The sequence below is a fragment of the Somniosus microcephalus genome, chromosome 4 (genome assembly GCF_052327205.1).
Source record: "Somniosus microcephalus isolate GS21.2 chromosome 4, FLI_Smic_1.0, whole genome shotgun sequence".
In the NCBI taxonomy this organism is placed as follows: domain Eukaryota; kingdom Metazoa; phylum Chordata; class Chondrichthyes; order Squaliformes; family Somniosidae; genus Somniosus; species Somniosus microcephalus.
The window spans coordinates 279,136,395-279,150,159 of NC_140990.1; the positions used below are offsets into that span (position 1 = coordinate 279,136,395).

Consider the following 13,765-nt stretch of genomic DNA (forward strand, 5'->3'; position numbering starts at 1 on the left):
ATCTGAATTTAAAATGTTATTTCCCACCTTCCTCCAATTTTCTCTCCTAAAAACAGAGGCCTAGAAATTCAGTATCGCCACGTTTGGGGCGCTACAGCCGGGCGTTCGCTAAATTTTGCGCCCAGCGCAACTTAGCGCCACCTTCGCCGACATTCAGTTGCATCACCCCAAGAGGTTGCTGCTGCGCTAAAGCAGGAGATGCACGACTATCATTAGGCGCTAAGTCGGCGATCTGGGGCGCTAACACCGAGGGCGGGCACAGCGCAGGTGCGGCAAGTTTCTGAATGAAGGTAGACACGCCGGCGCCGGTCAGCTCTTAAAGGGGGAGGGTCAACTTGTTTGGCTGCCATGCCCTGCACAGTGCAGCTCTGAAGCAAGGCCTGACCATTGCTGGTTCATCAGTTCTACGCCCTGGACCATGGGGAAGCCCGCTATTCTTCCAAATCCCATTGCACGCTCTTGCTGCTTGTCTAAGGTCATGGGGAAGGAGATGTTCTGACATCTCCTTCTGAAAAGGGCATTGGTCACCTGGCGGATGCAGCAATGTACCGCTAACTGGGAGATGTTGGCAATGTCCCCAGTAGCGGATTGGAAGGAGCTGGTGGCATAGAAGTTGAGAGCCACCGTCACCTTCACTGCCACCGACAGAGACGTCCTGCTCCTCAGTTGTGGCTGCAGATCTCTGCGAAGCAGGTGGCAGATCTCAGTGACCACCTCCCTTCTGAATCGCAGCCTCCGAACACACTGCTCCTCAGACATGTTCAGATATGAGAACTGCTGGCGGTATACCCTAGGTGGGTAAGGCCTCCTGTGCTGACGCCTGTTGGCCCTTCTCCATCTGGCCATGACTGGCACTCTCTCACGGCGTCTCTGAGCCCTTTGAACACAATGCAGTAAGCCAATGTCTCCGCCCATTGCAGCCCCCATTAGATGTATCGAATCAATGCTATGGCACTGAAAGTTAAATCCAAGTGCAAAGCTCTGGCCTGAAGCCACAAGTACCTGTGCGAGTGTTCAGCCAAACCAGAAAGCTCTCTACCTTTGTCTCTCTCCAAATATCCGTCTCTCACAAAGAAGGAGTGGAGCAAAATGGCTGCCATTTATACTGCAGGAGGAGACCCCTTTAATTAGCGCCCCCCGCAGCGACTGGGAACCGTTCCCCTCTACCAGTCACGGGGGGCGCCAGGCGCACAATAGGCTGGCGCCACTGAATTTCCGGTTCGGGGCGCACAAAGGGCGTTGCACCATGAAATGATGCCAGGATCTGCGCGCGCAGCTGAGTGTGCGCTACGGTTTTGCACCGCCGCTAAATCTTAACTGAATTTTGCGAGAGGTGCAGATCGCGCCGCGCCCGGGCGCTAGCTGCTTAGCGCCCCACTTCTCCTCCTCCTAAGGCGCTAGCGGCTGGCGCAAACAACTGAATTTCTAGGCCAGAGTCTCTTGTACTGGGTAAGTTTCCGAAAGTGCAAGCTGTCCTTTTTATATCACCCAATTGGTTATTTCTCATGTGCGAGCCTAGACAGTGTGAGCAAGCTATTTAACCATGCAGGCATAACAGCTCAGGCTATGCTGACCTGACATCCACACATCACTAGTGATCAGGAGTAGGAACCCAGACCCACTTTCTCTCTCCCTACTCCAGGGGCATTGAAGCCAATTGTCACACTCCTACCGCCAACTGTCTGAAATCAGTTAAAACAGGAAAAAAAAGATATCCCACAAACCTGGGATTTTCTGGACTATGTGGCAAAGTTTGACACTAAGCAACTGAGGCCCCATGTGGCAATTAAGGTGGATGTAAAAGATCCCATGACACTTTTCAAAGAGCAGGGAGTTTTCCTGGTGTTCTAGTCAACATTTCTCCTCCAACCAGCACTACCAGAACGGATTAGCTGATCATTTATCTCATTTGATGCTCATGGGGCCTTGCTTTGTACACGAGCTGCCATGTTGGCCTACATAACAAGAGTGACTGCATTCAAAAGTTAATTGACTGTGAGGTGCTTTGAGACACCCTGAGGATATGATACAGTGCTATATAAATGTAAGTTTTTTTCTTTTCCAGCTTGTAGAGTATTTGACTCCTACAAACAGAAATTTACTGGAGCCTTGTGAAATAATCTCTGTTCACAACCATACTTTGGGAAGTGGTTAGATGACTAAAATCAATCATTCATTGATGCAGCCATTAGAGTAGCTTCAGTCCTTCTGAACCAAGAGAAGGCAGAGGTTATTCAGATACCATCCTCGAGAATACAGGAAGAGCTGGAAGATCAACTATTACAATAACAATTACCATATCCTCTTGTTTCTGTTGAATCATCTGTGTCTGTAAAATACTGTCCTGTAGATTCAGTTATTGTGTTGTCAACATTGTGATGGGCTTCCACAGATTGAGGTACAAAAGAATTTTCAAGATGTTGATGGTCTCCTACATCCTGTTCTGACAGGTCACCTGCAAGCTCAGTCTCTGAGACCTGTCTGATGTCCTCTTTAAATGTTGTATTTGAGTTGTAAAGATCCAACATAAAACTGTCCTGCAGTGTCTGCTTTGCAGGTTTTTTCACCTTTTTCAATCGGTCAGACTGATTCACATTTTTTTCTTTTTTCTTATTTTTTTTCACCTCTTCTTCCCTGTCATGAGGCATTGTTTGAAAGATTTGGTTCATGTCCTTGGTGAACTCAAGCAAAGAGCCATTTGTATTGCCTTTTATTGGGGCATCAGTCCCATATTTAAGTGGGGCATCTGAATTCAGTGGCTGTGAAGATTTGTAAGTTCTAGCATTTTCTTTATTCCTGTTTTTTTCATTCTGCTGAATATCATAGCTCATACAAACTGAGAAGTAAGAGTAATCTACAACACTGTAAGTCAACATAAAGTTTATGCTGACTATCGGGGCAAGAACATTCACTTGCCCAATGAAGATAAAAGCCATAGTCACAAGTCCCACAAGACATATTGCAGCCACCGGGGTTTTGTTTGGCCCTTTCTGAGAAGAAGAAAAAAGTGCATAATTAAAGAATTAGTTTTGTATATAACAAAGAAAGCAGCACCTCATACTTAACATGCGAAAAGATACCGGGGTCAGATTTTCAGTGTGCCGTGAGGCGGGCTTTAAGGCGTGTGGGGGGTAAAAATCCCGAATTCGGGGGTCCCAACACCATCCAGCCCAAATCCCGCCTCCACGTAAGTTTCAAGGGAAGCGGGTACCCGCCCCCCACTGGTGTGTCTAAAGTGTGTAAAGATGTTTAAATTACCTGTACTTACCTTAACAGCCTTTCTTCCTCTAGGCTTCAGGAGTCCATCACTCAGCCGGCACTGAAAGCCGAATGGCTGCGATCTGTCAAAAGTGACAGCCTTCAGCTTTCAATGCTGGTGTGAGTTCTAACTGAGTCTGCGTAGAAGGACTCAGGTTAGAAGTCAGACTGTCAAACAGCTGTGAAACACTGATATTTCATCTGTCAAAAACTCTTGACAGATGAAATTTCAGCCTGTGACGTCACCTGTTGCCGGGTGGCCCTTAATTGGCCTGCTGAGCCCGCTGGGCGGGCTCAACAAGGTCAATCAAGGGAAAATTGCGTCGATTGGCTGGACGTCGATGGAGGCGGGACTAAAACCCGAAAGTTGTAGTCCCGCCTCCTTCCCGACAGCTTAATGAAAATCCAGCCCCAAGAATATACAACAGTTAAGGTTATATTAATTAATACTTTAAAAAAATATGCTCTAGTTAAAAATGTGATCAGAGGGTCTAAAAAAATATAGACAAAGATAATCACTCAATGCATAATGATGGTGCAATTGTTGTTTAAACCATTGAAATGACATCTGTGGAAAGCAACTGCTTAGGGATGAATAAAAGTTTCAAGGTTAAACCGATGCACTGAAGCATTACTCCATTGACTTCAGGAAGAACATTTTCCAGAATCTTCCCATAGAAATTTAAATTGACTGGGTGCAATCCATAATAGGGCAAACTGTATATGACGTGCAGATGCATCAAATGGCCTTTTCTAAATCCATATTTTCTTATATTCTTAAGTTAATTTAGTTCAAAATAGATCAGGGATTGGCGAAGAACGCTGATTTCTTGGATACAGGTTTGAATCTTGCCCAGAAAGATGATACAAAGGAGTTTATTCTCCAAACTGGGAATTCCCAGCAAGAACCAGCACTCACAGGGAGCACTGGTAAGGATATTGCAAGCCCATAGCCCTTGATTTTCTATCCATTAATTTAAATGGATGAAAAATCAGGAGCTGCATGCCCCTGATTTCCTGACCAGTACTTCCTGGGAGCGCCCGACTGGGGAAATAGTTCTGAAGTCTCCCCTATCCAATAGCTGTTAAAAATCAAAGGATTTAATTTTATACTCGCTCAACAAGACAAGAGGTTCCAGGCTTGGGCAATGGAATATTTTTTCCAGTTGGCTCCCAGGGTAAGCATGAAAAACTTAAACTCAAGTATAGCAGAGTTTACATGCACGGTTAATCTCTCTCCAATTTGCCCCAGCAACATACCTTAACTCCAACTTAAATGTGTATCTCCTAGAGTACGAATGCGAAATATCAATTTTTTCATACCAGCTTTCTATGTTTTGGAGCTGAAAATGCAAGGCTAATTAGTGCTGAATTATTGCCACTTTTGGGCTGTAGACTGGTGAGCACCATGAACTGAATTAAATTAAAGTAGTCCAAATTAATTTCACTTACAGTGCATTCACACTATAAAGACAGTGTCAGTGCTAAGCAGTTTCAGGATATCAAGGCTTGAATTGACTCCAAAACAAGGCTAAGTGAGACAACCTCCTCCACCTATTCTCTAACATCTTTGCTCCAGTAACAGTCAGAACCTGACTCTGGATTCTGACCGCATTTGTACTATAACTGCAGCTTCAGTGTGAAGTGAAATGGTTTCACACCTACACAACAGTTCTAGCATGAATGCATTCTTAGGACACTTATACTCAACAGAAAGAAGAGGCTTTCAACTCATGAGTCTATACTGGCTTTGAAACTCAGCCCTTGAGATGAAGTGAGACTGTCCTAAGCTACTATGCTAGCTAATTCAGAAATTTATCAGCCAAGCAAAATAAAGAAATTTAACATTTGGATCTATTTCTGTGGGACACTTAAGCTCCTGGATAGACACAGGCTTGCTAGTCATGCCTGTAGGAGAAATGCCCTAAGAATTGGCTTAAATGTGCCCTCAAAATGGAGTCAGCCCAAACGCTGGGAAAGGAAAGGGCTAATGCTAATTAAACCATAAAGGTTTATACAATCAAAACATTCCTTACCAGGGATGAAAAAAAACCCAACAAGACCACAGATGGCTTATTAATGGGCCTGCCTTATCTGGACCTGTGCACGACCTCTTTCTTAGCAAAGCTCTGAGAAGCTAGGGAATAAACAAGTGACCTGGCATATCTAGGTGCCGGTGATTCATTGATTTGGAGGTAATTCTTTATATCAATCTCAGCCAGTGATCACAACTGTAAATTTATAATCAGAAAGCAGTTAGAAGACATCAAAAAAGATATAAGACATTTAAGATAGAAGGAGGGGAGACAATTGATAAACTAATCAAACGTAGAGAGGATAAAACTCCTGGTCCAGATGGATTGCATCCGTGCATATTCAAAGAAGTTATGGAAGAGATAGCAGAGGCACATTAAAAATTCATTGAAAAAGTGAATAGTGCCAGAGGACTGGTGGACAGCTAATGTGATTCCTATATTTAAAAAGGGAGATGGAACAAGTCCAGGGAACTATAGACCAATTAGCTTAATGTCAGTGGTAGGAAATTAATGGAATCCTTACTCAAACATGTAATAGAAAAAAAGAGTAGTCAACATGAATTTCAAAAGGGAGGTTCATGCTTGGCCAACCTTATTGAATTCTTTGAAGAAGTAACAGAAAGGGTAGATAAGGGTAATGCAGTAGAAATAATATATTTGGATTTTCAAAAAGCCTTCAGTAAGTTACCACATAGTAGACTGATGACTGAGATCAGAACATGTGGAGTCAGGGGACAAGTAGCAGAATGGATAGCAAGCTGGCTACAAAACAGAAAACAGAGAGTAGGGGTTAAAGGTAATTACTCAGACTGGTAAAGGGGTGGGATGTGGTGTTCCACAAGGATCGATTTTGGGTCCACTGTTTTTCACCATTTACATAAACGTTTTGGACTCGGGAATCGGAAGTACAAATTCAAAATTGGGAGGTATAGTTAATGCAAAGGAGGACATTACAGGAAGACATTAATAAACTTTCAGAATGGGCATGTAATTGGTAAACAAACTTCAATTTAGATAAGTGTGAGGTGATGCATTTTGGTAGGAAGAATAAGGAAGCCACATACTCCTTGGAAAATGAGTGTCTAAATGGGGTAGAGGAAGAGAGGAATCTTGGGGCAACTTGTTGAAGGCTTAGGCACAGCTGTGGAAGGTTGGATCCTCACACACTTCTCCAGTGCGAGCTCCTGGGAAGCCCCTCTCAGCACCCTAACTCAGCGCTTCCTCAATGGAGGCATCTGCCAGAAGCATGGGAGGCCTTTTGTTCCTTCCCTTCCTGGCATTAGAGGATCTCCAACAGCAGAGGAGGCTGGAGCAGCTCCAGCAACAGCAGCACCAGCAGCAGCAGCAGGAGCGACAGGCTGCGGCTCAGCCACCTGAGGCAGCACAGGCCAGAAGGGGCCAGCGCATGGAAGGCCGTCGGTGCAGGAGATATCCCCCAAACAGGGTCTACAGACACAGGGTGAGCTACCTCAACATGACTGAGCAGCAGTGCCAAAGGCGGCTCCAACTTTCGCGAAAGGTAGTGACTGACATCTGCGCATGCTTCAGCAAGACCTGGAGCCCAGAGCACCAGGTCGACACTCCTTACCAGTGGCCATCAAAGTCACCACCGCACTCAACTTTTATGCCTCAGGCTCCTTCCAGGGATCAGCAGCAGACATCAGCGGCATCTCACAGGCGGCCGCACACACTTGCATCAAACGGGTCACCGATGCCCTCTTTGCCCTCGCGCACAATCACATCCATTTCACCAGGGATCGCGCAAGTGTGACGGCACGAGCGCTTGGATTAGCTCAGCTGGCAGACTTTCCAAGGGTGCAGGGCGTCATTGACTGCACACGTGGCCCTTAGGGCACCCCACCGCAATCCAGGAGTTTTTGTCAACCGCAAGGGCTTCCACTCCTTTAACATTCAGCTGGTGTGTGACCACAAGAAGGTGATTTTGCATGTTTGTGCCAAGTACCCTGGCAGCTGCCATGACTCCTTCATACTGCGCCAGTCTACTGTGCCTCCGCTATTCAGTCCGCCAAATGAACTTCAGGGATGGCTACTTGGAGACACGGGATATCCCCTGAGGTCTTGGCTAATGACGCCGTTGAGGAGGCCAGCCAACAAAGCTGAGTAGCGCTACAACTCCAGCCACATTTCCACCAGATCCATTATCGAGCAAACCATCGATTTGCTGAAGATGCCTCGATAGATCAGGTGGAGCCCTACAGTACTCATCAGCCAGGGTCTCCAAAATCGTCGTGGTATGCTATGTGCTTCACAACATGGCACAGTGTCGTGGCTTGCCGATTCCGCAGGATCAAGAGGCTCATCACAGAGCCGCCTCGGATGAGGATGATGCTGAGGAGGAGGAGGAGGGCGGAAACGAGCATCCTGCAGAGGCCCGCCAACCAGCGGCACCAGTGCACGAGAACATTGCTGGGTGGAATGCAAGGAACGCACTCATCCTGGGCAGATTTGCGTAGCCTGGTACATCAAACACTGCAGCCTCGCTGCTTCTTAACTGATCATGGACAGTGGCCCATGCCTGCGCATTTCTACCTATTTGACCAGCTTGCTGACATCTGCAAGTTACCCTAAGGCCTCAATGTGATATCCCCATTCGCCAAATGACAGACACCATAACTGCAGCAGTTGCCACCAGATTTTTAATGTACAGGAAACTGATGGCATTAAAACTATTTACAAGACTTTTCACCCAAGTGACTACCCTTGTGATTAGTGGTGCTTTATTTTTCTCTTACGCGTGCTCCTACGTATTGGTACCCCTGTGGCTTCAGCAGATGTGGAGGCCCCTTGCTCACTTTCCTGCTGCGCCTGTCGCGACACCTTTGGCGGGCGTCCTCTGGGGTGGCGAGCCTGTGAGGGCTCGCCAGCAGTCTGCTGCTCCTGCGGCTGTGCAGGGTTTGAGACTCCTATCTCACTGGGGTGTGGACTCTGGCGGGGCTCTGACCGAGGGCTCTGAAGTGGCATGGAAGTGTGAGCGCATGGAGAGGAGCCCCCACTTCCTTGAGGTGTGCCAACAACCTCCATCTCATGGGTCAGCTCCCCCTCAGCGCCTGCAAGTGGCTGGAGAGCACCTTGCAGCACATCAGGGGGGCCATGGGGACCCGTCTCTGCACTGGAAGTCCTGCTCAGAGTGACTTCCATGAAGGTCTGGTTTCGGTGCTCAATAGATGCCCATCGCTCCTTGATATGCCATCAATAACTCAAAGACAAGGATTCAGCTGACGGCTTTTAATCACTAAGAACATTGCAGCATTGCAGGTCTTCCCACATTGGGTTTGTCTGGTAGGAATGACTCATACAGCTCTTGAGACCTTTATATGGCAAAAGACAGGGGCGTAGCCAATACACACAATAGGAACAAAAGGGGGCGGTTCACACAATGCAAGCAGGTAAAACACATGGGCTGATGAAGGCATATATTTCATCACACTCAAGAGATGTCATTCTATTCTGAGCACTCGCCATGTTTTCGGTACCCTGGCGACTAAGCTCCTCCATGGCAGCAGCCCTCCTCTCCTCGGCCGCAGCCCTCCACTCCTCGGCCGCAGCCAGCCTTACCACGGAGGTAGCCATCCTTTCCGTGGTGATGATTTCATGCGCCAATGACTCCAATAAGGCTCTGCTCATGCTCGCCATGGACTCCTCCATTCGCTCCACACTCGCAGTGACCCTGGAGACAAAACCTGCCAGAGACTCCTGCATCTGTGCATGGAGATCCATCACCTCCTCTCTTGCGGATGGACCCAGAGGCATAGGGTCGACATGCAGCTGAGCTGAGAGGCCTGCGCCCTCCGACGAGGACTCTCCACTGCTGTCCCTGTCTCCACAATCTGCTGATGCTCACTTGTGAGCTGTGAAACACCAGGTGACAACACTACTCTATGTCCCGAAGGCCCCCCCGAGGTGCAAGTGTCTGCACTGGTGCTGGGTGCGCTTACTTCTGCTGACGCTGTGCCCTCAGAGGCTGGAGCTTCCTCTGAGGAGGTCTGGCTGCAAAGCCTCTTCCTCCTCAGCGGTGGCGACGGGGGCTCCGGATGGTCCTGTGGGGGAGTAAAGGAAAGTTAGAGATGTGATGCCAAGGCTACTTGCACATTGGATTTGGCAGATGCGCATAAGTCCAAATGATGTGGCTTCAGAATCATATCAGCAACTCATGCTATGTCAATGAGAGAGATGGGAAACTATTCTGTCACCAGCTTGCAGGCTTGCTCCTGTCTCTCCTGCCCCAGCCTCCGCAGGCACGTAAGCCCCAGCAATCTCCATTACTGCTTCCTCCCAGGGGGTCAGGTGCGCGATTGAGGGTGGCCCTCCGCCAGTCCTGGCTCGCTCTCTCCTGTTGTGAGCTCTCTTTTCCTGCAATGAGGGAGACAAGTGGAGTTTGAGTGAGAGTGCAGGAGTGAGTGTAGAGATTGCATAGCATAGATACTTAGAAGGAGACAAAGATGGTGTGAGGCTGCAAGACCAAGGGCCCTCCCTGTGTGTTGTCAGTTGTGTTCCAAGCATCAGAGTGAGAGGCAGTGTGAGGGCTGCATGGTGGAATAGTTATGTGAATATGAGCATAGAGAGAGAGGAAATGGGTAAGGGTGCATGGATGTGACTGTGAAGTGGGATGTGGAGGAAGTGATTGCTGAAGCTGAGTGCTGTTGGGGAAAGGCAATGGGGAGTAGCTTGAGGGTGATGGAAACTTCATACTTACTTTTCCTGTGCGATGAAGGTCATGGAAGTGCTTCCTGCACTGCATCCAGGTCCGATGGGTGACTCCCAGAGAGTTGACCTCTGCAGCCACCTCCATCCATGCAGCCCTGGTCTCTTTGGGAGGCCTCTTCCTCCCTGAGCTAGGGAAGAGGACCTCCCTGTGGGCCCTAACCCCATCCACCAATGTCTGCAATGAGGTCTCGTCAAATTTGGCGGCAGCTCGGCCTCTGCCGCTGGCAGCAGCTGGTGCAGGCTTCTGTGCCATTCTGTCGGACTGGTTCGGAAGCCTGCAGAGGTTGAGAAGCTTGTTGGAGACTTTAAAAGCAGCATGAATGATGACATCATAATGTGGGGCTTTCTGACTGTCATTGGACACTTAGCAAGGGTGCCCACACGCTGGAAATTAATTGGCCAATTGAGGGAAAATTGCATGCAGCTGGCTGACCCATTTAGATTCGGGTCGGAACCCGACATTCGGGGAACCCGACAATTTCCCGCACCTTCGGGAAAATCGGGGCCTTGGTTTTAGTGAATTAGTTCCTTTTATGATGTTCCTGACCTAAATACTAATGGTTTCTGCAGACTATGTAGGAGTAGATCAATAATTATAATTAATGTCAAGAGATTTAAAATAATAAACATTAGCATGTTTTACTGTAATAGTTACAAAGGCAATTTACATTAAACATTATAATGAATTGGGATTCTAACAGATAGATTCCAGGCAAGATCAGCCTTCAGTTGAAGCTTTAATTTTAAATTCACTGTTGTGCATATAATGGTTTTGAACTTAAAAATGCCACTTAGCCATATTGGTTAAGATTCACACCCTAATATGATATTTCCGTAGATTTGTAGAGACAATGGCCCCGATTTTCTGGCCACCGTCGGGTGGCTTTTCATGCGGCCGGGGGCCGAAAATCGGCGAAAAAGCAGGTCGGGACCACCCCCCCCCGCCTGATTCCCCGCCCCGTCCGACTTTCGGACTGCCGTTTCCTCGCTCCCCGCGCCCCGCTTCAGCCCCAGCCGCTGCTGGCGGGACTGCTCGTCGGAGCACTAATCACCAATGATCACCTTGTTAAGGACGATTTTCCGGGGCCGTTGCAACTTTGGAGCTTTCCCCACGTGAAACACGCCTGCGGGAAACCCCGCCGATGAGAGCTGGCATGAAACCAGCTGGCTTGCTGAGGGCTGAAGAGATTTAAATAGGCAGCTTTTGCAGGCTGCAGGACCTTGTTGATCAAGGCTTGGGAGAACTTTTTGAAGCCTTAGGAGCAGCTGCAGAAAGTTGGAGCCTCACACACTTCTCCAGTGTGAGCTCCTGGGAAGCCCCTTTCACCACTGTAACTCAGGACCTCCTCAACCGAGGCATCTGCCAGAAGCATGGGAGGCCTTTGGTACCTTCCCTTCCTGGCATTAGAGGATCTCCAACAGCAGAGGAGACTGGAGCAACTCCAGCAACAGCATCACCAGCAACACCAGCTGTTGTGTATGTAATATGTGTGCTACTTTGAACCTATGGACAGGACTGCACTACTTGTTGGGCGTAGTGATACGCAGTACCACTCCTGGCCATAGGGGTATAAATAGTACTGTGGGTACTGATCCCCCTCAGTTCCCGCCTGTGGGCATGAAGTAAAGACCTATGTATAGTCCCTACCTCCAACCAGTAAAGACCTGTTTGAGTTATACGTTTAAGTCTTTGTGTTAATTGTTCAATACAATACACATACTTAACACTGGCGACGAGTCGGTTCGAACCCTGCGGCAGTTATTCCACAGCGGCTTCGTCCAAAGACAGGACGTTGAAGAGAGGTTCCAATCCTCAACACCCCACTGAAAACTGAAGGGCAGCAGAAATCCTGACAGCTTCCAGCGACTGGAAGCGACAGGCATTAGGACCCTGAAGCCTCCATAACCTCGTGGGTAAGCCAGAGCCCGGGAGGGCGCGAGCGGGTAAGCCAGAGCCCGGGAGGGAGCGAGCAAGAGCCGCCGAGCGGGTGAGCCAGAGGCCGGGAGCCGCTTCAAGCGGGAGGCGCTTAGCGGGCCAGCGATCGCACCGGTGATAAGGGCTGAGAACCGTTTCGGGCGGGCGGCGCACCAGCGATCGCACAGGAGATAAGAGCTGCAGTCGGGCTGAAAGTCAGCGACGAGAAGCGCGGGAAAACCGCCATTGAAGTGGGCGGGGAGAGCGAGAAGCGCGGGAAAGCCGCCATTTTTTGCGGGAAAACCGCTGGGGAAGAAGGCAGAAGCGGGAAAACCGCCATTTTGTGGGCGGAGGACGATGGCAAGAGCGGGAAGCCACCATCTTGGATAACAGTTAAAAAAAAATCTGAGAAATTGCAAATCTGATAAAGTACTACAATGCCTAAACACGGGAATATTAGCAACTTTGATAGTGACATCGAAGATTGGGCCATATATGTTGAACGAGTTAAAAATTATTGTAAGGCCAATAAAATTCGTGAGGCTGATAAAGCACTAACATTATTAAATTTAATGGGTGCGAAGACATACGGGCAATTGAAACACCTGTTATCACCAGATGAACCGGCGGATAAGACGTTCGATGAGATTGTTACTGTCCTGAAAGATCATCTAAACCCCACGCCGCTGATGCTAGCGGAACGATTTAAATTTTACGACAGAAGGCAGCTACAGCATGAAAGCAATGCTGATTATTTGCTGGAATTGCGTAAATTAGCGAAATATTGCCAGTTTGGAACGGGACTGACAGAGGCACTTCGAGACAAATTTGTGTGTGGTTTATTTAAACAGGATACACAAAAGCAACTGCTCGAGGGGAATGAGCTGACGCTTGAGAAGGCGGTCACTATGGCAGCAGCACACGAAGCCGCAGCGAGAGGCACGGCAGTAATGCAGCTACGGTCACCGGAGCTCAGTGCACACAAATTGGGTGTGAGTTCTGGCAAATGTTATCGTTGTGGAAAGACAACGCATGATCAGAACCAGTGTTGGTTTAAAAACCAAGAATGTAGAACTTGTGGTAGGCTTGGACATATAGCTAGAGTATGCAGGTCAGGGAAGAAGACCAGCAACAAGAAGTCACCGCAAGGAAAATACGCAAAGGTACACAAGGTAACCGAACAGGAGTCCGATTCAGACGCTAGCAGTAATGAACTGGCTAGCTTAAGCTGTAATGAACTGGCTAGCTTAAGAGTACTCAACGCTGGTAAGGGTGCAGACCTCCAGACAATTTGGGTCACTCTTCAGATAGAAGGAGTCCAAGTAAAACTGGAATTGGACACTGGATCGGCATTGACGGTCATAAATAAGAAAGATTACGGAAAGTTATTCCAACATATTCCCCTACAGGATACGGGGATTATATTGAAAACATACACGGGGCAAAGAGTGTACCCCATCGGGAAAATAGAGGTTGCAGTGGTCCACAAGGGCGAAGACAGTCAAATAATGGACTTATATGTGATATCTGAAGGAGGTCCTCCACTACTAGGACGGGAGTGGATTAGGAAAATGAATATGGACTGGCATTTCCTACAAACAATAACGAGTGAGAACTCGGTGAAGATAGTCGGCCCAGACTCTGGAACGGATGATGGTAAGCCCAACTCAGGTGCAAAAGACAAAGTTTCAGCACAGAATTCCACTGAGCAACAACAACATAGTTTGATAGCAAAATACTGCAGATGTTGGAAATCCGAAATAACAACAGAAAATGCTGGAAAAACTCAGCAAGTCAGGCAACATCCGTGGAGAGAAATTTGAGTTGACGT

General features: G+C 48.1%; 1 protein-coding gene across 1 annotated transcript in view; it reads right to left on the reverse strand.

Moving 5' to 3' along the window:
- slc12a8 (solute carrier family 12 member 8) overlaps nucleotides 1–13,765 on the reverse strand; it is a 232,458-nt gene that overhangs the window by 28,375 nt on the left and 190,318 nt on the right. The window contains exon 10 of the mRNA XM_085986505.1: nucleotides 2,297–2,990. Coding sequence (XP_085842631.1) covers nucleotides 2,297–2,990 — 694 coding nt within the window. The remainder of the gene's footprint in view (nucleotides 1–2,296; nucleotides 2,991–13,765) is intronic.